We start from the raw sequence: 27,880 nt of genomic DNA on the forward strand, positions 1-27,880 counted from the left end.
TCTGAGCCGACATCCAACAGGTGCATGGTCACCAAGTGGAAAGTCACAATAGGGGAAGACCCTCCTGTTGTCTGCATCATGACTGTTGTGCGTGGGCGATGTTTATTGTTCCTTGCCTAATAGGAGGCATGCAGCTGGGGGGGAGCTCATTTCCACTCTTATTCTTCCACCTCGCACAGATTTGCCGGGAACCTGCTGTGGGCACAAGCCTTAGGCAACAGTTTCCTTGGTAATGCGGAGAATGCGACCGACAGCACAACTGGGCAACAAACCAACACAAGATCCTTTTTAACGTTGAAGCTGAGACAATGATCCCGGCTTGTGCCAACGGAGGATGCGCTTCAAAGGCAAGGAGGAAAACAAAAATCACATCGCCCCACCTCCAGCAAAGCCGCCCTCAAACAGCCAGCTTATATAGGACCCACGAGGCATGCCTAGCAGCATGTTGGAGCAGACACGTGCTCCTTCAGGGAACGGGATGTGCTTGTTCACACCATTTACTTCCTTGAGGAGGGCCATGTGGGATGCCTGAAGCTGGCTTACCAGTGCAGGCATTTGGATGGGGATCATGGAACTGAAGAGTTGGAAGGGACCCCGGGGGTCAACTAGTCCAACCCGCTGCAATCCAGGAATCTCAGTTTAAGTATCCACGACAGATGGCCATCCAACCTCTGCTTAAAAGCCTCCAAGGAAGGAGAGCCCACAACCTTCTGAGGGAGAACGTTCCACGGATGGATGAGTGAGGAGAGAGAGCGAGACGGGGTGAAATATAAATAAATAAATAGGAGGAGGAATGGGAAAATAGATGCCTTCCCATTTGGGCATCACTCCTGCCGGTTGTGAGGGATGCGGGTGGCGCTGTGGGTTAAACCACAGAGCCTAGGGCTTGCGGATCAGAAGGTCGGCGGTTCGAATCCCCGCAACAGGGTGGGCTCCCGTTCCTCGGTCCCAGCTCCTGCCCACCTAGCAGTTTGAAAGCACGTCAAAGTGCAAGTAGATAAATAGGTACCGCTCTGGCGGGAAGGTAAATGGCGTTCTCGTGCGCTGCTCTGGTTCGCCAGAAGCGGCTTAGTCATGCTGGCCACATGACCCGGAAGCTGTACGCCGGCTCCCTCGGCCAGTAACGCGAGATGAGCGCCGCAGCCCCAGAGTCGGACACGACTGGACCTAATGGTCAGGGGTCCCTTTACCTTTTTACCTGCTGGTTGAGGACAAAATGGCATTTGTGCAAGGAGCCATATTCTGGAAGTGAAGGGACAGCAAAGGAGCATGGGGAGAAGTTTTAAGAACTTTGTAGCCTAAACGCAAAATGTGGTTATCCAAATAGGTTTGAACCAGGGCTGGGGAAACTGTGGCCCTACAGATGTTGCTAGAGCACAACTCCCATAATCTAGGAACTACTGGGCCAGGGCTGGTGGGGAGAGTCCAACAACACTGGGAGGGACACAGAGCCGACAGCCTTGGTTTTAAACAGGCAAGATCACCAAGGTACTGCGGCGGGACTCAAGTCCTTGACTGATGTTGTTTCGAGATGCCGCAATCAATGCTTGGGACTTCCCAAGTCCATCTCCAGACCTTCAGCTTTTCCTTTCATCCTAATCTTCCCCGAATCCGGATCTCTCAATATTCCCACAATCCAAAGTGTGGAATGTAACAACAGTGTGGACTTAAGTGCTCTCGGATATTAGGCTGTTTCCTTCCTATCAAAACAAAATAAAAAATTCTTTCCAGTAGCACCTTAGAGACCAACTAAGTTTGTTCTTGGTATGAGCTTTCGTGTGCATGCACACTTCTTCAGATACTGAAAAGAGCTGGGCTTGGTAACTATAATCCATAGTCAGACATCGCTAACAGTTAAGTAGTTCACATGCATTTTTCTTTTCGCTTCCTACACCCTTAAAGATGGACAGCACACCTACAAAACTTGAGAGGAAAATGCTGTTGTTTTGCAAAACTTACTTATTTCATAAGATTTACGGCTGGCTGATTCTGCGGGGGGGGGGGAGCTTGAGAGACACTATTGCTACATGCATCTCGCATGCACATAATGAAGAGGAAGACTGTTATAAAAGGGGGGGTTATCCGTTGAGTCACACCTTTGCCCAGGGGTCAGCAAACTTTTTCAGCAGGGGGCCGGTCCACTGTCCCTCCGACCAGGCAGGCTCCACAAATAACCCAGAGATGCATTTGAAATAAAAGGACACATTCTACTCATGTAAAAAGACGCTGATTCCCGGACCGTCCGCGGGCGGGATTTAGAAGGCGATTGGGCCGGATCCAGTCCCCGGGCCTTAGTTTGCCATACCCATGCATTTGCCTGATCACTGCGCACATTTACTTTTTAAAAGTGCTTCTTCTGGAGGGCTGCTCTCATCTCGAGGCTCAGCTGGGCAGCAATTTAAGCACTGGCACAGACAAGGTACAATAAATCAGGGTTGGGGAAACTGCCTTTACCCCCAAGAGGCACCTTCGGGTTGAAATAACGCTCTGTGGGGGTTTAACAGCAAATGTCCCCCCCCCCCCCCGCCGCCGCCCTTGGAAGAGGAGACGTAACAGGAGTTTTTGGCACAGGCGAAAACCAAGACAGTAAGCAAGTTGCGGCAAGTTGATAATGTCATTCATATCGCAGACCTTTAAAGGTTAGATTCTGTTTGGTGAAGGAGCTGCTGCTTTTAATGGGCAGTAAAGGATTGCGGAATGCAGAGATACGCAGAGTTCCAAGGACAAGGTTAAGGAGATCTCCTTGGTGGGAAACAAACTCCTCTTTGGTTGCAGTGGTACTGGGACAACCGCGGCTACGGACCGGTGAGAACCACGATCCCTCTGTTAAGCTGCCGTTGGTTCAGCTGGCCTCTGGAAAAGAAAGCTCTCCCACCAAACTGAACCAGGCCCCCCTCCCTCCTTGCCCAGTTTAGAAAGTGCCAGGCAGCACACCCCACATCCCTGTGGCAGAGCAGAGGACCACTTGGGCAGAGGAAGCCGATGGAATGGCAGGTGCTTCGGCTGTAGCGAGAACAGGTCACAAATATGGCTCCGTTTCAGTTACCTGAATGGGCACCCAAATGTTGCCCTTTGCAACACACTTCCTTCCAGGGCAGGAAGTGGCAGAAGCAGCCCCCGGGGGTTTCTAACAGTTTACCAGTCCAGTGGCCTCCGCAAGGGAGTTGCCATCACCAGTGTTAGAAATTCAGATCTATAAACTAGGTGCCAAATAGCTCCCTTAATCCCAAGATTACAGCCACCAAAATGGAATGTCTAGTTGCCATTTTGGGGCAAGACGGCTCTAAAGTCTTATTTTTTCAAACAATGGACTGACTGTGATGGATTGTCAGTTAAACATCTGGCTAGATCAGAAGACAAACTTGAGATAGCTTAAGAACTTTGAAAACTTAAAGAAGAAAAGTCACTTGATCCAGGGACAGCCCACATATATATCGGCCTATTCCAACCTCTTTTTGTTAATGGTGACGCAGACCATTCATAACATAAGAATATTCTCCCTAACTGTGATGAAGGGAATGGGGTGGGGTAACTGAAGATAAGCTACAGCATTTAACGACAACATTGCTCACTGCTCCAGCTGAGGCTGCACAGAAAAAGCATTTCGGCTCCCGAAATTCATTCCGATTGTGCAGATAAAATATAACTGATGGAAATCTACATGATGTGGTATTAGTGTGTGAAACCGGTCAAGATCCAGTGATCCCCAGGCACGAACCTCCAGATGGTGGAAATGTCAGGTGCCTTCCTGGCACCCAGGCATCTTCAATTGGTTGCAAGGTGCAAAATGCGCCTGGCTAATTTCGAACACTGATCAGGGCCAAAGGTTCCATTCGCCCAACGAGTGGGTTGGCTAGCCCCAACCAATTGCTTTCTAAAAAAAACCACCTCCTCTCCTTGATACCAGTGTGTTGCCACGCTTCCCTGCTGCCACACAGGCTCGTTATTCTGCTGCCCTAAAAATAGAACCCTGGTACTTAATTGTTAAAGCTCGTTAGGATTTACAGTGCTCTAACACAGCAACAGATGCTACCCTGGGCTCTTCCTTGTGACACAGTATTTATTAGCTCCCTCCCCCCCCGCCCCCCATAGGAAGGCCTGACGTCTGCAAATGCAAGAGGGCCATCTCCCTTGGTAGTACAAATCGAGATAGTTCCATTACACTCGCCGGAGATTAAATCTCAGGGATTGCGGCTGGGGTGGCAGAGAGCACAAGATGACAGCCAATACCACTGGGGATTCTCAAACAAGGGGGCCTCTTAGCAAAAGGAGGAACGGAAAAAAGAAGGCTGCAAGGTGAGAGCCGCAGTCGAATGGTGTGACAGATAATGTTACCGTATTTTTCGCTCCATAAGACGCACTTTTTTTCCTCCTAAAAAGTAAGGGGAAATATCTGTGCGTCTTATGGAGTGAATGGTGGTCCCTGGAGCCGAATTGCCCAGGGGCCAAAAGAGGATCATGCTTTTTATTTTACAAAGAGAAAAGGGGGTGTTGAAAGGACCCCGCTCAGCAGCTGATCAGCAAGAGATTGGGAGAGAGATAAGAGTCCCCGGCTCCCTTTCAGCCCCGCCTTCCATTCTTGAATGTGCTGCAGAGGGAGGTTGTTTGTTTCCCCAGCGACATGTGACTGGCTGATTAGATTATCTGTCTGGAAACTGTAGAAAAGGCTCCCTTTCCTTTAGAAGCTGCAGAAATGTGAGTTGAACCCCATAAACACGGGGCTTTTCCTCTTTGCTTTTCTCCCTTTGCAAAAGGAGCTTTGCTTTTCCCCCCTTTGCAAAAAAAGCTGCAAAACTTTTAGCTGATCCTCAAAAAACCAGGGCTTTGAGAGGAGGAAAAACGAGGTGCGCCCTATGGTCCAGTGCGCCCTATGGAGCAAAAAATACGGTGACTTTCTATTGGGATTTCTATCTATAGACTGAAGGAGTCCCATGGAGGAGGCCTGAGGCACTTTTTCATAGCCCAGAGAAGGGTGGTCCCCTCCTAATGTTGCTGGACTAAAATTCCCATCATGCATAGCCCTTGCCTATGGTGGCTGGGGCTGGTGTTTAACTTGGACAATTCAGGAAGCCAGGGGTCAGGAAATACGGTACTCCCTGCAACTCCCTGCCCTGCCCCTAAGACTCTAAAGGAATCTCACAGCTCTACACTTGCCTTTTGTAGGCATTCCATAAGTTTGCTTACTACCGTACTCTGTATGAAGAGCGTTTGAAAGGTAGCACAGGAGATTCTCTGGATGCAAACAGGGCTGCTAGCTTGTTTAATGGGTTCTGTCCCCTTTATTCGCTCTAGTAGCCCTTCCACCCAGCCACCCTAGATGTACCTTCCAACAGTGTTGGTGTATAAATACCGAGCAGGTGATGTGCTCCATGCTAGTCTACGATTTTTGCTCAAGGCAGAAAAGCAGGCCAGCAAGGGGTTTCCTGGCCAGGTGGCATGCAAAACATGCCAGCAATACCACACCCACAGTTCATCCCCTTTATGACTGTTACCAGCATGACAAAGGGTAGGTACCGTATTTTTTGCTCCATAGGGCGCACCTCGTTTTTAGAGGAGGAAACAAGAAAAAAATTTTTTTTCTGGTTTTCCTCCTCTAAAACCCCTGTTTTTTTTGATGATCAGCAAAAAGTTTTGCAGCCTTTTTGCAAAGGGAAAAGCCCTGTTTTTTTGATGATCAGCTAAAAGTTTTGCAGCTTTTTTGCAAAGGGAGGAAAGCAAAGCTCCTTTTGCAAAGGGGGAAAAGCAAAGAGGAAAAGCCCCATTTTTATGGGGTTCAACTCACATTTCTGTAGTTTCTGAAGGAAAGGGAGCCAGACAGATAATCTAATCAGCCAGTCACATGTTGCTGGGGAAACAAACAACCTCCCTCTGCAGCACATTCAACAATGGAGGGCGGGGGTGAAAGGGAGCCGGGAGTCTTATCTCTCTCCCAATCTCTTGCTGCTCTGCTGCTGAGTGGGGTCCTTTCAACACCCCTTTTTCTCTTTGTAAAATAAAAAAGAACTATCTGCTTTTGGCCACTGGGCAATTCAGCTCCAGGGACCACAATTCGCTCCATAAGACACACAGATATTTCCCCTTAATTTTTAGGAGGAAAAAGTGCGTCTTATGGAGCGAAAAATACGGTAGTCACGGATTTTAACAGGGAAGACTATTCTCACAACCTTGTTTATGTCAGGGCAGATTGCTATCCTGCTGCCAAGACGTAGGGCTGTATTCAGCTAAGCTGCACTCAGCAGCTATTTAAATGAACGTGCCTGGCTGCATTAGGTTCATTAATTTCAAGGGTTCTGCTTTTATGTTTCTACGGGGCGGCTTGGATACACCAGCAGAGGTCCTGCCACTCTTTCCCAATGTAGGATTTCACCTTGCTCTTTGGGATGCTGCAGAAAAACACCTTTTGTGTTCATGCAAAGTCTGGACCAAAACTCTTCCCCCCAAAGCCTCAGGGACCAGCCAACTGAACTATGGGGAAACCGGCCATTTGTGTGTTGCACTAAGGGACTCACAGCATCCAATGGGGCTCTGTAAGTTGCAAAGTCGCTTCCAACAGAGGCTCCAAACTCTGGGAGCTTGCTTTGCCTGTGTGCAACGGCACTCTGTGTACTGCTTCTCACACACAGCCCTCCCCAGCCGTTCCATAACAATGCATTCACCTCTCCAGCTCAGCCAGCCCTTTCCAGAGCCTTGTTGTTTTCCTAAACACAAATGGCTTCTGTGAAATGTCACAAACAAGCAACGGAGGCACAGCTACCTCTTATACATTCGTGGGCTTGTTTGCTTTTTAATTTTTTTTGCAGACAGACATATCTTGGTACAAGTACAAGTTGGCCTCTCTTGCATTTCACAGCTTGGGCATTCAGGTGCCGTGCCTCCACATTCCTTGTTTCAGAGGAAGACAGACAACAGGAAGCAAAAACACATCTGGATAAATCTCATTAGTCTCAGTGAAGTTATTCCAGAGTCAGCCGACTGAGGATTAATGCCTTAAAAACAAAGCAAAACAAAAACTACATTGGTGTAGTTGTTCTGGGTTAGACAGATCATTGCTCAAGCCCAGCAAACTTTCCCCAACAGTGGTCAGAAAATCTGAATGCTCACAGCATTGGCTATGCTGGCTAGTGTATGGAGGGGGCCAAAGATTTCATACCCCTAGTTTAGAGAAATCAACTGGGCACTAACAATATGACCCACTAGCTCCTTGCTTAAAATATTCCCTGCGTTTACAGACCAGACTGCTCAAGAGCACCCCCTGCCGGAAAGCCAAAACAGTAACGACGGATCGCTGTCTCTGCACATGATTACGTCCGGTGCAAATTAACCATGGAAGGGTTCCTAACTTCAAAAGCGAAAACAGTAGCTGCTGATGGTCATGGATGTTTTAAAGCTAAGATGGTTTACAGATATCAAGGGGGGCTTGGAACAGTGAGTGCAATTTTTTACTGTCGGTTTGGAACATATGGGTGAGGTTATCGTCCCACTCTAGGGGGAAAACCCCCCACTGTTTATTGGCCAAGACGTTCCAGCGATAACTGCTGGGAAATAACTGCTTGTGCTCAAGCCCACCTGAAGGTGGTGGGTGTAGGTTGATTCCATCCCAAGATGTACAACTACCTAGTGGTATTACAGATGGCGGCCACACCCTCCCCTCCCCATGCCTTTAACAGCCATGCAGAAGGCAGAAATCAAACAGGTGAAGCTTCATAGTTACATGGACGGCATGATGAGGAAAGCTACGCCTGAAAGACTTCTGAAGAAGTGGACATGGCAATCAACTCTGTACTCCATGCTGTCAACAGGACACACACACACACAAGCTTCCAATAATTAGAAAACAGGCATTGAGCTGGTTGAGCTGGTTATTGAGTTATTGAGCTGTCAACATCAGATTTCAAGAAGCCCAGATCAGCCACCTGGGATTTCCCCCAGTTCTGATTGTCAGACAATTTGCCCCTTGCTTTTCTCCTAATGGAGAAAAAGCAATTTCTCCTAATGGAGGGTATTTGGATGAGATGTAATGAAAGTAGCAGGTCCCTTTTGTAACTGGGGCCGCATATATCTTTACCACTGAATCCAAAGGGACTTCTGACCAAGTAGACACCTTCGGGATGGCACCCTCGTTATTGAACACCACTTCCACAGGAACAGCTCATATTAAACTACGATTAAATCCCCCATTTTATAATTGCAGCTGGTAGACCGAACTGATTCACGCACCTAGGTTTTTTCACGTTTTCTCCGTCTTACGTGCAAGAAAGTTGATGTGGCCCGGAAAAGAAGGTGCCCGTGATGACTTTGGAACCGTGACAAAAAATGAAACCGGCTGTGAGCTGGCTCCTCAGCCTTTGAAGTCTAGCGCACCAACTTAGAAACAGGAGGAGACCCTGGTAGCTGTGAAAAAAACAGGCTGCCAGGTGCTCGAACTTGATGCTGCACCTGTTGCTCAGAACATGCCAGGAACTGCGAGCCCCCGAGAAGCCACATGAAAGAGGCCATGGCGGAGGATCCCTCCCTGATTTACGCTCCTCAGCACCTGTGCTGACAGCGAGCCGCTTTGCAAATCAAAACTTACTATTATTATTATTGAAAGAAGGGCATCTCTTTTGAGAAGCAGGGGGAAGAAACCAGACAGGTAAGAGAGTGCTTCAAAATCTTCCCTCTGCGCACTTTGCACGCAAACAGTTCCCTCTCCCCCCCCCCTTTTCCATCTCGAAGAGGGATTTCTGTGTTCAGGAAAAGAAGGACACAGGACCGGCAATTGGCTTTACGCACTGCAACAAAAAAAAAAAAATTCTCCAACCCGATTAGGATCAAATGTCCCCGGGGGACACTCTGCAAAGGCTTTACCTCACGCAGACAAGAATCTGGCACAAACAGCTCTTCCTCGGTGGCCTCAGAATAAGGAAATAAACTTGAAGTCATGGAGAAACCTGTAAAAGGGGGGGGGGGCAGGGCACATTCAGCCTGATGAAGCAAACTTCTGGAGAGCTGCAGGTGCCTAACAAATCAGTGGCTACCTCAACAAAGGTGGAGCTCCTTATTTATTTTCCCCCTCTCCAAAATACGGAGTGTTACAAAAACCAAACCATGTTACTCAGCCTTGCAAAGGAACCTTGCAAGGGAACAGTCTTCATTATTCAGAGCCCACTGAGGCTGGCTGCACATTGTATTTTTGGCTATCAACCACCCTACCAGGTTGCCTTCGAGTAATGCAAACTCGCTTTCCTTTCCAAATCAGACACCATTAAATTGTTGCCCCAAAAGATCCCTCCCCTGTCAGATTACACCGCTGTCACAATCGAGGTTTAAATATACATTTATAAAGCAAACCCCCGCCACTTAAAACTCACCAGCACACACCTGCCAAAACTCCCACAAGCTCAGGTTACTGCAACTTCATCCTTTAAAATGCAAATGTGGGCTCTGAACACCTCCGTTTGAAACAAGTGCATCATTATAGTTTCCTTAGCCCAAACCCAGTCCACCCCCCTTGCAAGACCAATCCTATTGCACTTTTCCACTTTCAAAGTACAAAAAGCCAACATCTCCTTCGATACATAGGGGGGGGGGGGACATGCCCCAATACATCATTTCACACCTTCCTCATTGGATCATATATATTTTTTGCATTTTATTTAAATTCAGAAATAATTCTACGTTCATTTTAATATTTGCTCGCATCACTTTTATCCCACTCAGTTAACAATGTCCTCTCTTGAGTCAGTTATACCTAGTAGCCATACGCGGGACAGCTTTCAGAAGCTGCCAAAGTAACGTCAGGTTTAATGTTTGCTCTATGAAAAGGAGCAACCGTGCAGATCCTGGTAACACACTCACTCCACCTTAGAGCAACTTTTCGAAGGCTGCAAAGCCTAGACACACCTACTTAGAAGCCAATCATGAGAAACTCCGCGGGGTTTACTACGGCTTAAATCTAAGGACCGGGTTCTGTTCACCCCCTAAAATGCACCAAGATAAACGAGATAGATCTGCAAGGGGTGGGGTCCACTGCACCTCAAATGCTGGATTTAGAATGCATACATTAAGCAGTGTCTATACCTAGCCTTTCCTTCCTTCCCATGTTGCAGGGGAAAAAAACTTTCCGGAGTAGAAGCTTCTCCAAGCCAAAGATATAACCGCCCCCGCCCCGATCTCTTGCACAGCAACTTTTCACCGGACACCGAACAGCGAGAACACCCCGGGCTGCAATCCGCGTACTGTACTACAAAGCTCTTTTCCGCCTTCCAAAACAAAACGCATCCCGCACCTCTCCGCATGCAACCCACCCCACCTACATCTGCCAAAAAAGTCCAACCCTCGGGCGCGCATCTTAAGCACTTTCTGCGCTTTCCGGGGGTGGGGGTGGGGGGAGGGAAGCAAGAGTTTAAAGAAAATCCACGTACCCAAGTCAGCTCAGAGATCGATTTGCTGCAGTTCCTTCCACTTTTTTTGTTTTCTTTTCAAAATGGGTTCTTTTTGGTGATGGGGGAGCCTTCTTCCCCCTTCCCCCCCCCAAAAGTCAAACTTGCATCGAGTGCCGGCGGCAGCGATTCCCTTCGTCCGCGGCCGCGCTGCTCCAGCCCAGAGATGCGAGAGAGAGAGAGCGAACGCGAGAGAGAGAGCTGCACGCCGTCTAGACGCCGAATAAGCCACTGGGGCTCACCAGCCCGTGGCCAGGAGATTCTCTTAAGCTCTCTGTGACGCACAGGCGGAGGGGTGGGCAGGGAAGGAGGGGGGATCCTCTGACGCACGCGCCCGGCTACAGCCTTCACCATACAAGGCAAAAAGGGGCGGAATGTTCCGGCGCCCGCGGAGCGAGGGGAGGGGTTGGAATGTCTGCGCGGGTGACGCACGCGGGGTTCCATTGACGCACGCCTTGGAATTGTTTGATCTAAAAATAGAACGAGCTGCCCCCCGGCTAAAAATAGAGCCTTTCCCTAAGCCGGGGAGACGAGAGAAAGAGAGAAAAAGTGTCATAGGAAAAACCAAAAGGGGGAACAGGAGGATCCAGGGAACGGAAATGAAGGGGCGACGGCAAAATAAAATAAAAAGACCGGGCGATGCAAGAGGCGGGCGCGATCTTGCAAGGTGAGCTCCCCCGCTCCTCGCCCAGCAGCGCTCGGAACCGCGGCTTAGGGAGCTCTCGCAGCGCTGCAGACACGCCGGCAGCCCCCCCCCCCCGCCGAGCGGTGGTTGCACCCCTCCCTCCGTCCCTCCCTGCCAGCCACGAGGTTCTCAGGACAACCCCAAACTCCGCTCGCGTCTGTACATCCAGGGCCCTCCCCTCCTATAGTCGCCCGTAGCAGCGGCTCCTCCCCTTTCCTGGGAACAGGGGCCGGCGAAACGCCCCGAGACTTGATTTTAGAAGATGCCCACCGAGAGGGGGCGGAACAGTGCCAAGCGACGCGCGGGGTGGCGGCGGGCGATGCTCTCTGCTCGGATCGTTGCAAAAGCCACGACACCACCATGAGTAGAAAGAGCTGCTGCTTCCTCCCAGGACCCAGCTTTTGGGGGGTAATGCGAACTTTACAAATGTGCAGAATTTGGTTTGCAACATTTTGAGTGTTGTTTTGTTTGCAAGTGTTGTCTCTCTGTCTTCAGTAACAGCACATAGTGAATTTAGACGAGACCCCCCCCCCTTTCACTTTCTTGGCCTGGAGATGGAAAAAGATAATTTCTGCATCCCCTGCTGCTGTGAAAGGCCCACTACAGAGAAATAAACAAAAGTTGCAATCCTATGGTGAGATTCAATTTCAGCGAGGGCATGACTTTCACTTTTCTAGCCCTATTTAACCAAGGCTGGGACGTTTTCCAGGTTTTTGCCTCCTTGCAATGCAATTAATTGGCCCCTGCGGCATGGTTTTAAAAGGCACATGACTGAGCTGAAGCTAAGTAGGTCTGGCTACTGTACTGATGAGAGATGGGCCTGGGAACCTAAGGCCTTGAGTCCCTATCTTTGGGTGGGGTGGTGGGTTAGCTTGGTTATAAAATTAAACAATTACATAAGTAGATTTTTTTAAATATCCCCCCCATGCTCTGAAAATGCACAACCCGATTGTAGAAATGTTAAAAACCAAGAGTTTCAATTCATTTAACCAAGAATAATATTCAAATGTGTCAATAAAACAACTTTTCTAAAAATATTACGCACCCATATAAACTGTGTTTTTTAGATGATGCAGACATCCTCTGTAGTACATGTCCTCACTTCTCTCACACACAACCCAACTAGGGGGCAGGGTATTTGTTAATTATTCGCAAATGTTCAGTACTACTGGCAGCACTAAAGAGTTAGAAATAATAAATAAATAAATAAATAAACCAAGCAAACCACACTCTGCACATTTATAACACTGGTGCTGGCAAAAAAGGGGGTTGATTCTGAAGCTTGAAGCTCACTAGATCTCCAAAGTGGATAATAAATTAGTCTAGGGAAATTAAGTGTAAAGATGAGGGCAGGGCCCTGCCAACTTGCATCAAACATTTGCCCTTTACTGTATCACCATCTCTAGTTGGCTGGCTCTGTTTTGGGAAAGTGTCTGGTGGAGGGCCCCTCCCCCCCCCCTGCCCTGAGCGTGTTTCGCTCAATCAGACAAGGGAAACTAGAGGCAAGGGTGACTCAGGAGTCCAGAAAAAACTAGGTCAAGCTTTCTGCACGTGCCTCTGTGCACCTGTTGCTGGCTGGGTGGCTTTCCTTGCATGCCCCAACCAAAAATAATTTTTAAAGAAGTATTTCTCTGGTTCCCTAGAGCCTGCAACTCTTGCCGCAAACAAGGCACCGGCAGTCACCCCCGTTTCCACAACCTCAGAGAAACCTCTTTCTCTCTTCCTTCCCAGCCAGCTTTCTAAGCCCTCTTCCAAATCCTGATTTTGCTCTTTGCATTTTTGTTTACAAGGCATTAACAACCCTGGAAAAATGGGGGACAGGGGGAGAGGAACAGCTCCCTCCTGTATTTTTTAGAATCAAACAGGGGGTGTGGGAATAAGAAAAAAACTGGGTGGGGGGCACACAGTCCCTAGCAATTCCCCTCCCCCGCCTTCACATCTCCACAAGCTGGAACTTAATGCAATAAAACCTAAATATATTATATATGAACATCAGGAATATCAGATAAAATGCAACAACGAACAATCTTGCTCTGAGGGGGAGTGAGAAGAAGCGGTAGCAGCTTTTGTTAAATAAAGATGTCTGTTCCAGTCTTAATTGTTTTTTGTGTTTTTTTGGTTAAAAAAAATCAATGTTTTTTATTTTTTGCAAGAACCTTATGGAAAGAGCTTTGGGAGGTCTGCCTGAAAAGCGCCAAACAAACAAATATTCAAAAACCTTCGCCTTCCATCATCACATCCTCCTCCAATCAAAAGACTCAAAGTACCCATTAGGTGCTACTGCCAGTCCTAAATTGTCCACAAAAAATTCCAGGCTATAGTTCAGGTAAGATAACCTGGGAGACAAGTCATCGGAGCAATCAAGCCTTTAATCTACACTTTCTCCCCCTCCCTGCCTTTTTTCTTTTCTTTTCTTTTCATAGTTTGCATAGCCTGTTGTATTGGGTTGTGATAACCAAGAGTCATAAGAGGAAGCCAACAAACGTGTGAAGATTTTTCAGGGTTTGGCTCTAGTGGGATGAATGGATTTTCATTCAGGTTCATTCACTAAGTCCTGGATTTTGGAATGAACAGGCAGCACAAGAAATCAGAGGGCACTACAGTTAACTGACCAGCTGAAAAGCATACAGGTGAAATTCAAAAAATTAGAATATTGTGGAAAAATTAGAATATTGTGGAAAAGTCCATTTATGTAAGCAATTGTTTTCATTAGCTACTGTTTAATATATGAGATAGACTCACGACATGCAAAGCGAGATATGTCCAGATGTCCACCAGTGTGGTTTAGTGGTTAAGAGTGGTAGACTTGTAATCTGGTGAACCGGGTTCGCATCCCCGCTCCTCCACATGCAGCTGCTGGGTGACCTTGGGCTAGTCACACTTCTCTGAAGTCTCTCAGCCCCACTCACCTCACAGAGTGTTTGTTGTGGGGGAGGAAGGGAAAGGAGAAGGTTAGCCGCTTTGAGACTCTTTTGGGTAGTGATAAAGCGGGATATCAAATCCAAACTCTTCTTCTTCTTCTTCCATCAGCCCAAGGCCTGGTTAAAGAGGAACGTTTTTGCCTGGCACTTAAAGGTGTATAATGAAGGCGCCAGCCAAAGCTCCCTGGGGAGATCATTCCACAAACGGGGAGCCACTGCAGAAAAGGACCGTTCTCATGTTGCCACCCTCAGAACCCCTGCTGAACTCAGCGGGAAGTCCTGTTGAGTAAACATGCATATAAGATCAGGCCGGGTGTATGTGTTTATAAAGCTTTGCCTTAAAGATCCTTGCCCCAGCGGTCAAACCCCAAAGGCCCCAAGCCACTTTGCCGGGAGTTTAGTGTCACGAAAACAAAAGTCAGCCCTGGGCCGAAGGAGTTTTTCCTCTGCCTGGTCTCCTCCCTCTCCACCCCCCCCCCCGCTCCCCATTCTCCAACTTGGCGAAACATCAGGGGCTGCAACCTCCAAGTGGAATTTTGTAGGCCAAGCATAAAAGACGCCGATAACTCGGCAGCCGGAAAGATTGATGCATTTTCCTATTGTTAAAAATATTTTTAGCCTCGGCAGCCTCTGGGTTTGCTTAAAGGCCTCGCGCTTGTTAAGACCGACTGCGTAACAAGATGCGTTTTTCTTGCATGTTTGAGCTGAAGCCTTGGCGGGAATCCCAGAGCAGCTGCCGCGGAGAGGAATGTCATTGTCAATTGGTTGGTTACCCCAGCACTCTCGAATGCTGGGGTGTTTTTTTTTGGCGGGGGGCGACAAACCCTAAATTTTAAGGAATTAAAACCAACAGTGCCTTGTTCGTCCGTTTTAAAAATGTTGGGTTGGTAAGATTATAGAGGGATACTACTAAAATCCAGGACACGGGTGGCGCTGTGGTCTAAAACACAGAGCCTAGGGCTTGCTGATCAGAAGGTCGGCGGTTCGAATCCCCGTGACAGGGTGAGCTCCCGTTGCTCGGTCCCTGCTCCTGCCAACCTAGCAGTTTGAAAGCACGTCAGAGTGCAAGTAGATAAATAGGTACCACTCCGGCGGGAAGGTAAATGGCGTTTCCGTGCGCTGCTCTGGTTCGCCAGAAGTGACTTAGTCATGCTGAAAACAAACAAATAGGTTTTGGCTATGGCAGACCAACATGGCTACCTACCTGAAACATAGTCATGCTGGCCACATGACCTGGAAGTTGTACACCGGCTCCTTCGGCCAATAAAGCGAGATGAGCGCCGCAACCCCAGAGTCATCCGCGACTGGACCTAATGGTCAGGGGTCCCTTTACCTTTACTAAAATCCAAGTCACAGAATCCTGGCACTACTGGCAATCTGAAGATGACCTAGCTTAGGGATGGGAACCTGACATCCCCCAGCTGTTGTTGGTACCAACTCTCATGGACCTCGGCCAGGGATGACCGAGTCCAGCAACATCTGGAGGACCAAGACTTCTCCATCTCTGATCTAGCCGATCCTCTGTCCTCAAACGGGCTCAATGTCTCTGTATCAGGTTCCCAATAGAACACTGTGATTTCAATATACTTTTTTCGGGGGGGGGGGGAGAATCATGAATCCAGGACTGGACTCTGAGCATAAAAAGAGATTAGTCCCCCCAAAGACCCTTCTTAGATCAGTCACTGATTTCCTCAGCTTAGCCTCCCTCACAGGTTTTTCACAAGTGTAAAAAAAAATAGAATAACCTCCTCTATGGCACCTTGAGCTCTTTGGGAGAATGAGAGAATCCCAGTGTGACCAATGAATTTGGAGATGATTGGGAAGGAAACTTTAAAAAAATAAAAATAAAATAAAATGTTAACTTTCAGTTAAAAATTCTATACACTCCAATACATAATTTTGGTTTTTGTTTTGCCGACTTCCCATCCCGTTTTCCATGATGATTTTTTTCCCTCCCCGTTTTCTATCTCTTATGTCCTAACAATATTACAGTGAGCCTTAATTCTTTCTTTGCTCGTGCTTCAAATCCTGCCCGCAAATCCATCAAACTTTAACATTTCTTGAAATAGTCCGAAATCATTCTGTTGCTTTCAGCTGGCTAGTAAAAATGTAGTTGACGGCTGCTCTTGAAGAAGAGGAGAAAATGAGAGGAGCACCGCAAAAAAGGCAAAAACCAGACTGCTAGGCAGGAGACCTCAAAGAGGAGCTAAAAAACGCTATTCGAAAGGCATGTATATGTAGATGACAACCAGTCCTCACATTAATTCAATGGAAAGTTCCGCTCTGAAACAATTTAAAGGCACTTCGAAGTGGTTTGAGGTCTGCAGCCGTATTGAAGTCTAAGAGCGAGGCAAGCCCTTCTCTTGAAAGCATGGAAATGTGGCTTGCCACTGGGGGTGGGGGACCAGGGGAGAAAACCTACTCAGATCTCTCTGTGCTTCTAATAAAGCCTTTTGTGCCTCTCTCCTACACTCAAAATAATCTCAAAAACCATCAAGCAAAGAACCTGCTATGTACACATCACATGGAAAACGCCGCACACTGGGTTTCCACTCTTGACCAAACGTGTTAAACAGTAATTATGTACCGTATTTTTTGCTCCATAAGATGCACTTTTTTTCCTCCTAAAAATGAAGGGGAAATATCTGTGCATCTTATGGAGCGAATGGTGGTCCCTGGGGCTTTGCTTTTCTCCCTTTGCAAAAAAGCTGCAAAGCTTTTAGCTGATCCTCAAAAAAACAAAACCAAAACCAAAACCAGGGCTTTTCCCTTTGCAAAAAAAGCTGCAAAACTTTTAGCTGATCCTCAGAAAAACAGGGCTTTTAGAGGAGGAAAACCAGAAAAATATTTTTTTTTTCTTGTTTCCTCCTCTAAAAACAAGGTGCGCCCTATGGAGCGAAAAATACAGTAATTTGGAATTCAGAAGGGAGGTTGGTTTTTTATCATCCTATCTGGTCTAGGAGTTAGAATCATCTAGGTAGGAAGCCTGAATTAATCAAGTACGTTTGGCATTATATAAAGCAATGTTGCAGGGCGGAACAAGCTCATTTTCAGGATTCCATGCACCCCATTCCCTTTCCTTGCCACTACCCACCCAGTTTTCAGCTTTCCCCAGCAGTCAACCAGTATCCCATGTGATTGGTTCTCTCTGGCTGCTCTGAGCTTTTGAAAGATCCCCCTCCACCCTCCCAAATATTTATTGTCCTTTTGCAAATCTTTTGGGTTTCCACAAAGCCTGCCAGTACCTTACGCCGGTGTCGGTTACATAAGGATCAGCACTCTGAGAATGGATATCACTACTGAAGAGGACAAAATTCCGTTTATATCACTATTAATATATACAAATAAGGGAGAAACACCACCCCTGGCTCAATAATTTAAAAAGACACTGGAGAGAAGGAGGGAGAAGTCTTTGTATTCGCCCCCCCCCCCACTACAAGATCAGTGCAGAACTTGATCACTGCTGGATACTAAGTCAGAGATCAGGAACTCTTAGCCCTACAGATCTTGCTTAGATTACAACTCCCATAATCTCTCGGAGCAATTGATTTGCAAATAGTTCAGTTCCAAACTCATGCTAATTACAGGGGAGGGGGGAAAACCAACCCAAACTCTTGTTGTTAATGGTTCTAGTGCAACAAAACGTGACTTTTTTTTTTACCCATCAGACAAGCAGTCAGCCCTACATCCGCTGCCAAGTTGGACCCTGTTTTAACACCCAGCAACACCATGTACTGCCAACTCCATCCAAGTCATCCCATAGAGAAGATAGATCAGCTACACAAACTGTTCTGGCACAGTCTGGTTCTAAAGGAAAGATGGCTTGCGAGTCTGGTACTCGGGGTATGTTCCCAAGGCAACCCTTGCGTTTCAGAGTGTTCCCAACTTACGCGTCAGACTTCAGAGCTTGGAACTGGGTGCCAGGCAGGGTAGCAAGCCGCTTGCTGAGTTATTAAAAGTGTTTCCGTACCAGATGTCTTTTCTAGGAGGCGTCTGTGTCCCCCTCTCTCTCTCACTTTTGGAGTACCATGGTCCAAAAGGGGACACGGGGAGGGGAAAAAGATGTGGCAGTCGCAGGGCCTTTTCGCAGTGGCCTCCAAATCCTTGTATGAACTTCCATACGAAGAATATAGAGAGGTATCAAACTGTGCAACAATATTACAGAAAACTTCATAAATGTTTCCCCTTATGAGGCAGGATTGGGTTGATTCATAAATCTGCCAAATGGATCTTTTACAATATGGACCTCGTTACTGGCTGCTTATGTCCTCATCTGGCAACAGCAGATGAAGAAACAGTCAGAAGGGACAAAATAGAAAATTCTTTCCATTAGCACCTTAGAGACCAACTGAGTTTGTTCTTGGTATGAGCTTTCGTGTGCATGCACACGAAAGCTCATACCAAGAACAAACTCAGTTGGTCTCTAAGGTGCTACTGGAAAGAATTTTCTATTTTGTTTCGACTATGGCAGACCAACACGGCTACCCACCTGTAGTCAGAAGGGAGTCAGACCCAAGAATCCTTGGTGCTGCCACAAAGGACTCTGGGCATTGCCACCCTCTGTGCAGGGCAGCCAGGCAGCATTCGAAATCTGCCAGCTGCCCACACTCCGAGACAGAGATGCACAGTGCAATTCCTGGATTCCAACGCACAAAAGCTACTCTGTCCCCAGAAAGAACAAGGTCCCCGGCATTCTGCTCTGCTCAGTGGCATCTCATTTTACAGAAACCCTGACTAGGCGCGATCCGATTGTGCTTCGGGACTGAAGAGAACAGCTGGGAAGTGGGAGATTGTGCCCCCTCCCTGCAGCCCAGGTGCAAACCGGATTAACAAAAGGTACAAAGTCCTCCTAGCCTGCTACTGAGTGTCCTCGACAAGAATGTTGCAAGAAGCTCGGAGTTCCTGGCTGGCACTGCAGGATATTCGAGAGGGTACAGAAACTACTTAGGAGGGAAGACATTCCCAGGTGGTGCCTCTCTGTTGAAGCTGGGTAACTAAACAAGCTGAGGCCCTAGGGCCTAAGCCTTTTGCCTCCTCAAAGCAGGAGAAGCAGGCAGATTTGATGATACAAAACACCGCAAGGACTCGGGACAGCCTGGGACGGAACCCCATTCAACAACAAAGCGGATTTCTCAATCTCCGGCCAATCATGGTCTTTCAGCTTGGTCTACTTTGCAAGGTTGGTTTTTAGGATGCACCAAGTACATCCTTCATTTGCCACCCCAAGGCCCTTGGAAGAAAGTTGGGGTACAAATGCAAGAAATAAATTAACGCCGGCAAGTTGAGCAAAATAGCTGGATCCTAGATTTTAGGCTCATGAGGAGGAATCTACTTGTATCCTGGGTTTTTTTTTTTTTACAGGTGGCACCCAGCTCTTCTCCCTTCTAGCTTGGTACATGTTTGTGACGTGCTTAGTTTTAGCCATTGTGCTTTATCTAATGTCCTCCCTCTGATCAGTCACTGGACCTGCATACCTATTAGATTCAATCAAGGTCAGTGAATCTTGAATTGCCCAACCCACCGCTTCCACTGATTCATGAAAAAACTCTGGTAAAGTCTCTCCAGGAAGCAAAATTATTTTGATGTTAGCGGTTCTGTGCTCACGGGGAAACTTTGTGGCAGAGTTAGCACTGAAGTCAGTATGTAAAGCCCATCACTGAAGGAGAGGAGCCTCTTAAACCTGTCTGGGGAAAACAAAATAAAATAAAAAACTTCCTTCCAGTAGCACCTTAGAGACCAACTAAGTTTGTTCTTGGTATGAGCTTTCGTGTGCATGCACACTTCTTAAGATACACTGAAACGGAAGTCACCAGACCCTTAAATATAGTGAGAGAGTGGGGAGGGGTATTACTCAGAAGGGTGGTGGGAATGGGTGTATCAGCTGATAGGTGTGGAAAACCTGTTGACAACTGTTAAAGACTGCAATTGGTCTTACAGGGAAAGGCAAGGGGTGAGATGGCTAAAGATAGCTTTGTCATGTATAATGAGATAAGAACCCAATGTCTTTGTTCAGACCAGGTTTCTCCATGGTTTTAAGTTTGGTGATTAGTTGCAATTCAGCCACTTCTCTTTCCAGTCTATTTCTGAAATTCCTTTGTATTAAGACAGCTACTTTGAGATCTTGTATAGAATGTCCTGGGAGATTGAAGTGTTCTCCTACTGGTTTCTCTGTCATGTGATTCCTGATTTCAGTTTTATGTCCATTTATCCTTTATACCTGTATAAAGTTATAACTGTAACTGTCTGGGGAAAGCAGGAGATAGCTCTCGCCGCTTCTACAGAAGGAAAAACTAAAGAAGAGAGGCCTTCTCCTAAGTGTCCTGACCCCAAATGACTTCTTTATTGTTCAGGAAGTTCCCTTCCCCTAGGCAATGTACACCTGCAGCACATGCACCCAGGGAGTCCTGCCATAAGCATTTTGATTGGCAGAAACTAAATGCATCTTTCCTGGCACAGGAACACAGGTGGAGGACAAAGTGTACGAACATGTCAAACTGGGTTTGGGAGAGAACTTCCAAGAAAAGCAACACCGTGAAGAGGAAGAGCCCGGATTTGCAATAAAGACCGTCTTGTGTTTAGGAAACCATACATCCTTTGCCGTGATTGTACCCATCCCCTCTCACATAATCAGGGCGGCTAAACTGTTGATCTTTCCTATTTGCTCAGGGCTGGTTGAAGGGTGGATGGGTGGATGATATTCTCATAGTCTACTGTTGATATCCAGATTGCTAGTGGATTCCAACTCCAATCAGCCCTGGCCAGATGGTCATGGATAATGGGATCTGTAGTCCAACAACATTGGGAGAGCTGCAAGTTCATCACCCCTCCTTTTAAGCACCTCCTGTCTCAGATTAGTGTCAGGGCAACCACCACCACCAGAGACCCAAACTAACATCCTTGCTCCTTGGGCATCCCTTGGCAGAGCGGAGAATGGACCCTTTAATACCGCTGCGGTGGATAAAAAAACCAGTTAGCATAATTATTTATTCCAGGGTAAATAGTTCTGCTGCACACTCCCCGCAGCTCATTTTAATTGGCTGAACAGCTTAAGGCAGCTTCTATTTGCAAAACCACCCATGACTCACAATCAAACATTATAAAAAAAAATAAAAATTGCAGCTCCATAAAATCGTGGATGGAACCATCATCAGCTCCTTTCCAGGCAGAAACTCAGCCCTTCTATCTAAAGAGCATCGTCTTATTTCGCTCAGAAGGCTTGTAGCCACAATTAGTTCCTGGGTTCCCCCGCTCCGCCCTCCCAGCAAAAGGAATCCTTGCTTCGAAGTGTGTGTGACTCACCAGTAACAGAAAGTTCCATAGGTTAAGTTATTTGCTGTCTGAAAGGAGTGTTGCCTTTGATCGCACGGGAGCTGGACTGGCGTCCGTCGCTCTCTTCCCTCGCTCTCTCCCTCTTTCATTTGAAGCAAACCTGCAGGTGTAGCGAACACCTTGGCCAAGACTGAGGAGCCATCTGGCAGGTGGCCAGCGCTGGTGGCGGCAGCGGCGGCGGAGGGCAGCAGTCCACAGCTGGTTTCAATCATCAGGGGCCGGGCCGGGAACTGCTTAGTGGGGTTTGGCAGGCAGAGCGCTGAATGCACGCATGTTTGTGTTTCAGAGGAAGCCAAGCCCACAGCGGCGTCAGAGAAAGCGTAAGGGGTGTCCCACCCACCGCTGGACGTCAGCAGCTGGACAGGCAGTGGCTCGCGTCAGCAGGTCTTGGAAGAACACGCCAAGAGCCATATATAGGCCATGTGGGGAATCCCTTCTAAACCAGGAATCTTTCCCTTCCCATCCCTAGTTGACCTCCTAAAAAACGTCACTTTCTAGCCAAAGCTGGGAGTCCCAGCATGGCTGGCTGGTGCCGGAATTAAAAATAAAAAAAAAACAACCCTGATGCAATTGAGCAGGCTGGCGTCTGTTTTAGCACAGTTATGAAAGAGCTTGTTTTGCCAGAAGCGAAGGCCAAACTTTGCAGCGTTTCCCTGGTCCAACACACTTTTCGGCGCCCGTCGAAAGTGCTGCTGGTCTCAAACTGAACAAACTCAAATCACATTAAAAGCCTGAATTCCAAGTAAGGTACAGACATTAAGACACACTCCCAGACCCTGATTAGATCCCAGAATATCTCGCTTTTCCTTAGGACGTCCCTATTTTCACCAGTGTATGGAATTATGCAACCCCCAAGACAAGGAGATGAGTAGCTGTGCAACCTTTAGAAGACACCTGAAAGTACAGGGAAGTTTGTTTAATGTTTTATTATGCTTTTATGTATGTTGGAAGACGCCCAGAGTGGCTGGGGCAACCCAGTCAGATGGGTGGGGTATAAATAATAAATTCATCATCATCATCATCATTATGGAACAGGACATCCCTTTTTTCATCGGAGAAATGTTGAACATGATCAACAATGGGGGGGGTGGTGGTGATCAGAAACAATGCAACTTGAGTCAGTCACTCAGGGGTGCCAAATCAATCGTGAGGCCCACATTCCTACTTGGGAGTTGTGCAAGCAGAATTGTCATGCACACAATGTCTCCCTTGGCTGAACAGAGCAAGGAGGATGCACAGAAACACCAAATGTACGACTGCCATACGTCTGGAATTTCCTGGGCATATATGGGAAACCCCTTCATGGATCACTGCCTTGTCGTGGCCGAAGGGGCTTGAATAACTCCCAGAAGCTATGAGCTCTGCCGTGCAGGGCCAACCCAAGACGGACAGGTCATAGCCGAGAGTTTAGACTAAATGTGATCCACCTGGAGAAGGAACTGGCAAACCACTCCAGTACATTGCCAAGAAAACACCATGGACATAAAAAATGAGAAGCTTTGAGAAGAAAGTCAGAGTTTCCAAGGCACGCTCTGGTTCATGGGGTCACAGAGAGTCGAACACGACCATGACGACGAAACAACAATATGGGAAAAGCTCAACAACTTTGTCAAAAAAGATCTCAACAACTTTTGCGTCGGGATTTTCACTTTTTGAAATATGGCAACCCTAACCGAATGAAAAGACGATGCTTTCATCTGAACTCCATCGCAACCCAGGAGGTCAGGTACTACCAATTACAGGTAGGTAGCCGTGTTGGTCTGCCATAGTCAAAACAAAATAAAATAAAAAATTCCTTCCAGTAGCACCTTAGAGACCAACTAAGTTTGTTCTTCGTATGAGCTTTCGTGTGTATCTGAAGAAGTGTGCATGCACACGAAAGCTCATACCAAGAACAAACTTAGTTGGTCTCTAAGGTGCTACTGGAAGGTACTACCAAGACATTCAAGATGCAAGGCAGAGTGGGGGAACCTCCTAAGTAACTGAAGTTCCATTTTCATGACCTACGGGCAAGGATCAAACACCTATTGGACTACAAACCCCATCATCCCCAACCATGGGCCATCCTGGCTGGAGCTGATGGGAACTGGAGTTTAGCAACATCTGTAAGCCCACAGATGTGCAATCCCTGGCCTACCGAAAGGAAGCATGCAACAGGAAGGGCCAGCCGCAGAGTGGGCGTTGCGGCAGCCAGATCAAGGTATTTCACACAAGTCACCCAAAGGGGTGCGTGCACATCTCAAATCCAGGAAAGAGTTCCCTGCAGTGCGGTCGCAAAGGAGCAGCACATCACCAACAACACTTGCTCTGAGCCAAGTCACTATCCTACCCAGTCAAAGGGCGTGCTCTCTAGGCCTTTGTCAGTGCTTCAGCGAGCCTCAAAAGGTGAGAGGCGTGCGAGAGAGGAAAAGAAAGAGAAAGGGAGAAACACACACAGAGAGGCGGAGGAGCTGCATTTTGATTTATGAATCTCTTTAACATTCTGAAGTCCATATCTAGGGCAGTGTTACTTGCACTTAATGGCAAGAGGCAGTATTTGGGTTATTTATTTCTTAAACTTATGCCCCACCTTGGATAAAAATATCCAAGACTTCTAAAAGTTAACCAATTAACAAAGTGAGTTCAGACAGCATTTCCACAGGAAGGAGAAGGAGCCCCATTAATTAAACATTAAATGCCCACTGCGCACATGACCGTACTCATATTATTTCTGGCTTAGCTTCACATCAGCAAGTACTAGGGGCTTGGTATTTTTTTTATATAACTAAATTTATTCTATGAGAAAATCACATTTCGTGCTTACACAGCGTGGTAACAGCTACGCAAAACATGCAGTCCAACTTAATTCTCAAGGAAATCTGTATGACGGAGGAAAAATATAGCATGAAATGGTTTATCCTGCTGGGGACAACCACATTGATTTTTTTTAAAAAAAGGAATGGGTATGTTATGTGCATTATCAAGGCTTCGTTAGGCTGTCCATGTAGCAATCAGCACTGAGAATCTAGCAAGAGGAAGAGGCAACAGAAAAAAAATACTTCATTTGCCAGCCAAGCAAATATTTCTCCCCACACCCACCCACTTCAACATACAGTATACAGTGATGTTCAAGGGCTTCGATCCTAAACATGAATGCTTTGGCATATATGCTACTGAATTCAATGGGACCGGTACTTTCAAGTAAACATACTGAAGATTATACTGTTAGGTTCGCTCCTATGCGTATGTATTTCAGAGTGACCAACTCGTCTGTGAAGAAGCACGTTCACCAATACAAAATCTGTAGTAGCCCAGGATATTTCCATTATGCAAACCAAATTAGCAACCATCTTCATTTCACTCCAAACACAAGTCTAGACACCTATGCTGCTATTCAGAGGAATGCAGAGTATGCAGGTCACTCCAATATATGTGCCCAGCTCCAGAAGAGGGGTTCGTGTTTTGTTACGCCAAGGTGGAATACAGAGTGCCAAACTGCATGAAGGAGATCTACACTGACTGAAAGCATCTCACTTGGCAATTCAGCTCACTTACTGGAATGGGAGGGGAAACACCCCCCCCCCTTTAATTGGAACAATCTTGCAGAAAGGCAAGACCAGAACTAGCTTGGCGTTTGCCAACTCCAAGGAGAAAGAAAAACGATACAGAAGTAGTCAGGTGGCCAGAAACCTTCTAATAGCCCATATACTGTTATTCAAGTGAGAACGGTTGGGCTGCCCTATATCTGCTCCCTGTAGGAAAGAATGACAGATTTATGCAGGAGATCCCTCCGTAGAACCCAGAGAGATTAAAAACTATGATAAACTAAACCAGTCCTTATGTAGGTTTTCTAAAACGCCACTGCAGGTACCTAGAAATAAACCCCACCGAACGCAGTGGGATTTACTTCTATGTAGGCAGGCATCACTTTGCCTTCTGAGAAAGGCTGCCACCCATAGGTGCAGCCAGGATTAATGTTGCGGGGGGGGGGCAGGATTTATGTTGGGGGAGCAGAACCAATAATAATATAATAATAATTTATTATTTGTACCCCGCCCATCTGGCTGGGTCTCCCCAGCCACTCTGGGCGGCTTCCAACAAATATTAAAGTACATTAAACCAAGCTACCTGCGATGCAATTGCTCAGTTAGTTAAGTATTTTATGTATCTACTGTACTTGATTTATGGGAGGGGCACCTGCCCCCTCGCCCCCCTAGATGCGCCCATGGTGCCAACATGAACAAAATATTGAGTGGGGGGCAGGTGAGCTCTGTCCCACATAATCGATCACATGGGCCTTCACACGCACACTATTTGAATGTCAATGTCCATCAACCTTTGGGGGAGGTGGCCCCCTCAAATATTTTATTGCGGGGAGGGCCGAAGGGACCTCAGCCGGGCCCCTAGGAGTTGGCTCCTATGCTTCCGAGAGAGAAAGGAAAACTGATCTCCCCACCACCACCACCACCGAGCCTCTCCCCCCACATCTCACCTGGCTGTCGCTGGCGGTCCTCCATTTCCACCCCTGCTTCCCCCGCTCTTCCCACGACGGCGGGCAGTCCGGTGTTGGGATCTGGGCCGCGGCCTCCGGAGCCATGCCGAGCCCCCAGCCCGCCCCCCACCCACTCGATCGGTCCCTGACCCCCTTCTCCTCCGCCGCCGCCGCCGCCTCCCGCCCCCTGCGCGCTCGCCCCGGCTGCTCACTCTCCATCCGTGCGCCGTTTTACTTTCTGCAAACCCCGCCTCCCCAGCCCCGGCCTGGAAGGATCCTCCGTGACGTCAACGCCGGGCTCCGTTGACGTCGTCGGAATCCCAGCCATCAATGGGGCTAAAAATAGACGCCTCCGAACCCAAAATACTACACGCCCAAGGACGCGCGAGGCTCCCCCGCAACGTGCGCCGGAGCAATTCGCAGCGTTGCCACGGAGCAGGGTGGGGCTTGCTTGGGCTGCCAGGGGAAGGGAGGGGAGGGGAGCAGCGCCGCGGCCTTTGCCCCCAGTGGGAAAAGAGGGGCAGAGAGCGCAGCCTTGCAACGCCGCCTACGACGTCAGTGCACCGGTGCAAGTATGCCGTGAGTCCCCGGTAGGGTTGGCAACCTTTGTTCATGCAAAATACAGGACAGGGACGATTTTTTTAAAAAATAAAAAAATCTGGTGCCGAAGTGATTTCAGAGCAATCCACTGCAGCCATGGGCGAGCCGGGGGGGGGTGCAGAGGGGGTAGCTGCCCCCTCCATCAAGTAAATAAATAAATAAATAAATGAAAATACTAACTGACCAACTGCGTCACAGATAACTCGGTTCTGCCTCCCCCTAACATGAAGCCTGCCACCCCCGCCCCCCAAAAATGCTGGCTATGCCCATAATTGCAGCCTAACAAAATGGCCCCTCTGGAATTTGTCACACACACAAACACATACACATGAATTTATAAATCTGTCTGTCCTTGGCAACCCAGAGCTTAAATACATGACCTTTCAGACACGCATTTGGAGAGGATCCCTAACTTCGCAGACAGAGAGAGAAAGAGAGACGATCTGGAATACTGTACAAAACAAAACTACCAATGCAGGACGCAGCATTTTACATTGAATTAGGAGACAATCACAGGTGGCAACCCTACGCGCGGGGACAAAGCAAGTGCTCCAGTTATGGGAGGGGGGGAAAACTCAACCCAAAAAACAAAGCCTCCTCCCCCACCCCATTTAGCTACCGTCATGCCTCCTCCTTGTTGCACTTTTTTTTAAAAAAAACCAGGAGCCGTCATAAAATGCCTGGGGGCGAAATGAGCTCTTGGCGATTTGGCACTGGACAAATCCCTTCCTGAATCTCAGCAGGGTGGTTTTTAATAGAAAGCGGGGGCAGCCCCACTCAACGCTGGCTTGCCAATGAACGTGTGTAGGAGGAGGACGCGGATCGCAGTGCGCGGCTGCAGCCCTCCTCTGCCGGAAGCACGCGTGGTTGGGGGAGCGGAGCAGCGTAGAGCCGGGTGGGATTTGCTTCGGAGCGAATGCGCAATGGAAACCAGCAGGGAGGTTGCGCCCGGCGGCAGCCCGGTCCTGACTCTCTGTGTACCTGGCTGGAAGTCTGTTTTTCCCCCCACTGAGTGCAACAGGGCTTCCTCGCGAGTAAGTACGCCTAAGGTTGGTGTAAGCCCTGTAGAACTTAACTGGACCCGACGGTTTCGTAGTAAATGTAGTAGGAGCTTGTTGCAAGGCGGTAGTCCAAATGGTTTTTCCTTGGGAGTAGAGTTTATCAAACTGGGGGGCGGGGGCAGGGGGAGAAGCTTTACTATCGAGTAAAATATACAGAAAAGGAACGGCTTGTTGGGTGGGACAATTAAGGTGAGAGTGGGATGTGGCCTTTGCTCTAGGGGTTTCCTGAAATGAAAGTTATTCCCCTCCCTTATTTTTTTTTTATCCCCCTCCCTCCCATTCCTTTTTGGCAGCCGCCAAACAGAAGAGAAAGGTCAATCAGCAGCCACCTTGTAGTCCCGCCTTTGCAATGTCGTGAGTTTCCGCTTTTGCAACGATTTCCCGAATCCTGG

The 27,880-nt window shown here is 47.9% G+C and overlaps 1 protein-coding gene across 3 annotated transcripts in view; it reads right to left on the reverse strand.

Annotated features, from left to right (window-relative positions):
• Positions 1-25,909, reverse strand: part of LOC117040709 (nuclear receptor subfamily 4 group A member 1-like) — a 38,615-nt gene extending 12,706 nt beyond the window's left edge. Inside the window, exon 1 of one of the 3 annotated variants that reach the window (XM_033138660.1) lies at positions 25,828-25,909. In XM_033138660.1, the coding sequence (XP_032994551.1) occupies positions 25,828-25,852 (25 nt within the window). In that variant the 5' untranslated portion in view covers positions 25,853-25,909. Of the gene's footprint in view, positions 1-10,403; positions 10,474-21,326; positions 21,395-25,827 lie in introns of those variants that run through there. The other 2 variants (XM_033138661.1, XM_033138662.1) reach the window with 2 other exon arrangements.
• Positions 25,910-27,880: the final 1,971 nt, after the last annotated feature.

This window comes from Lacerta agilis, chromosome 2 (assembly GCF_009819535.1).
Source record: "Lacerta agilis isolate rLacAgi1 chromosome 2, rLacAgi1.pri, whole genome shotgun sequence".
Taxonomy (NCBI): Eukaryota; Metazoa; Chordata; class Lepidosauria; order Squamata; family Lacertidae; genus Lacerta; species Lacerta agilis.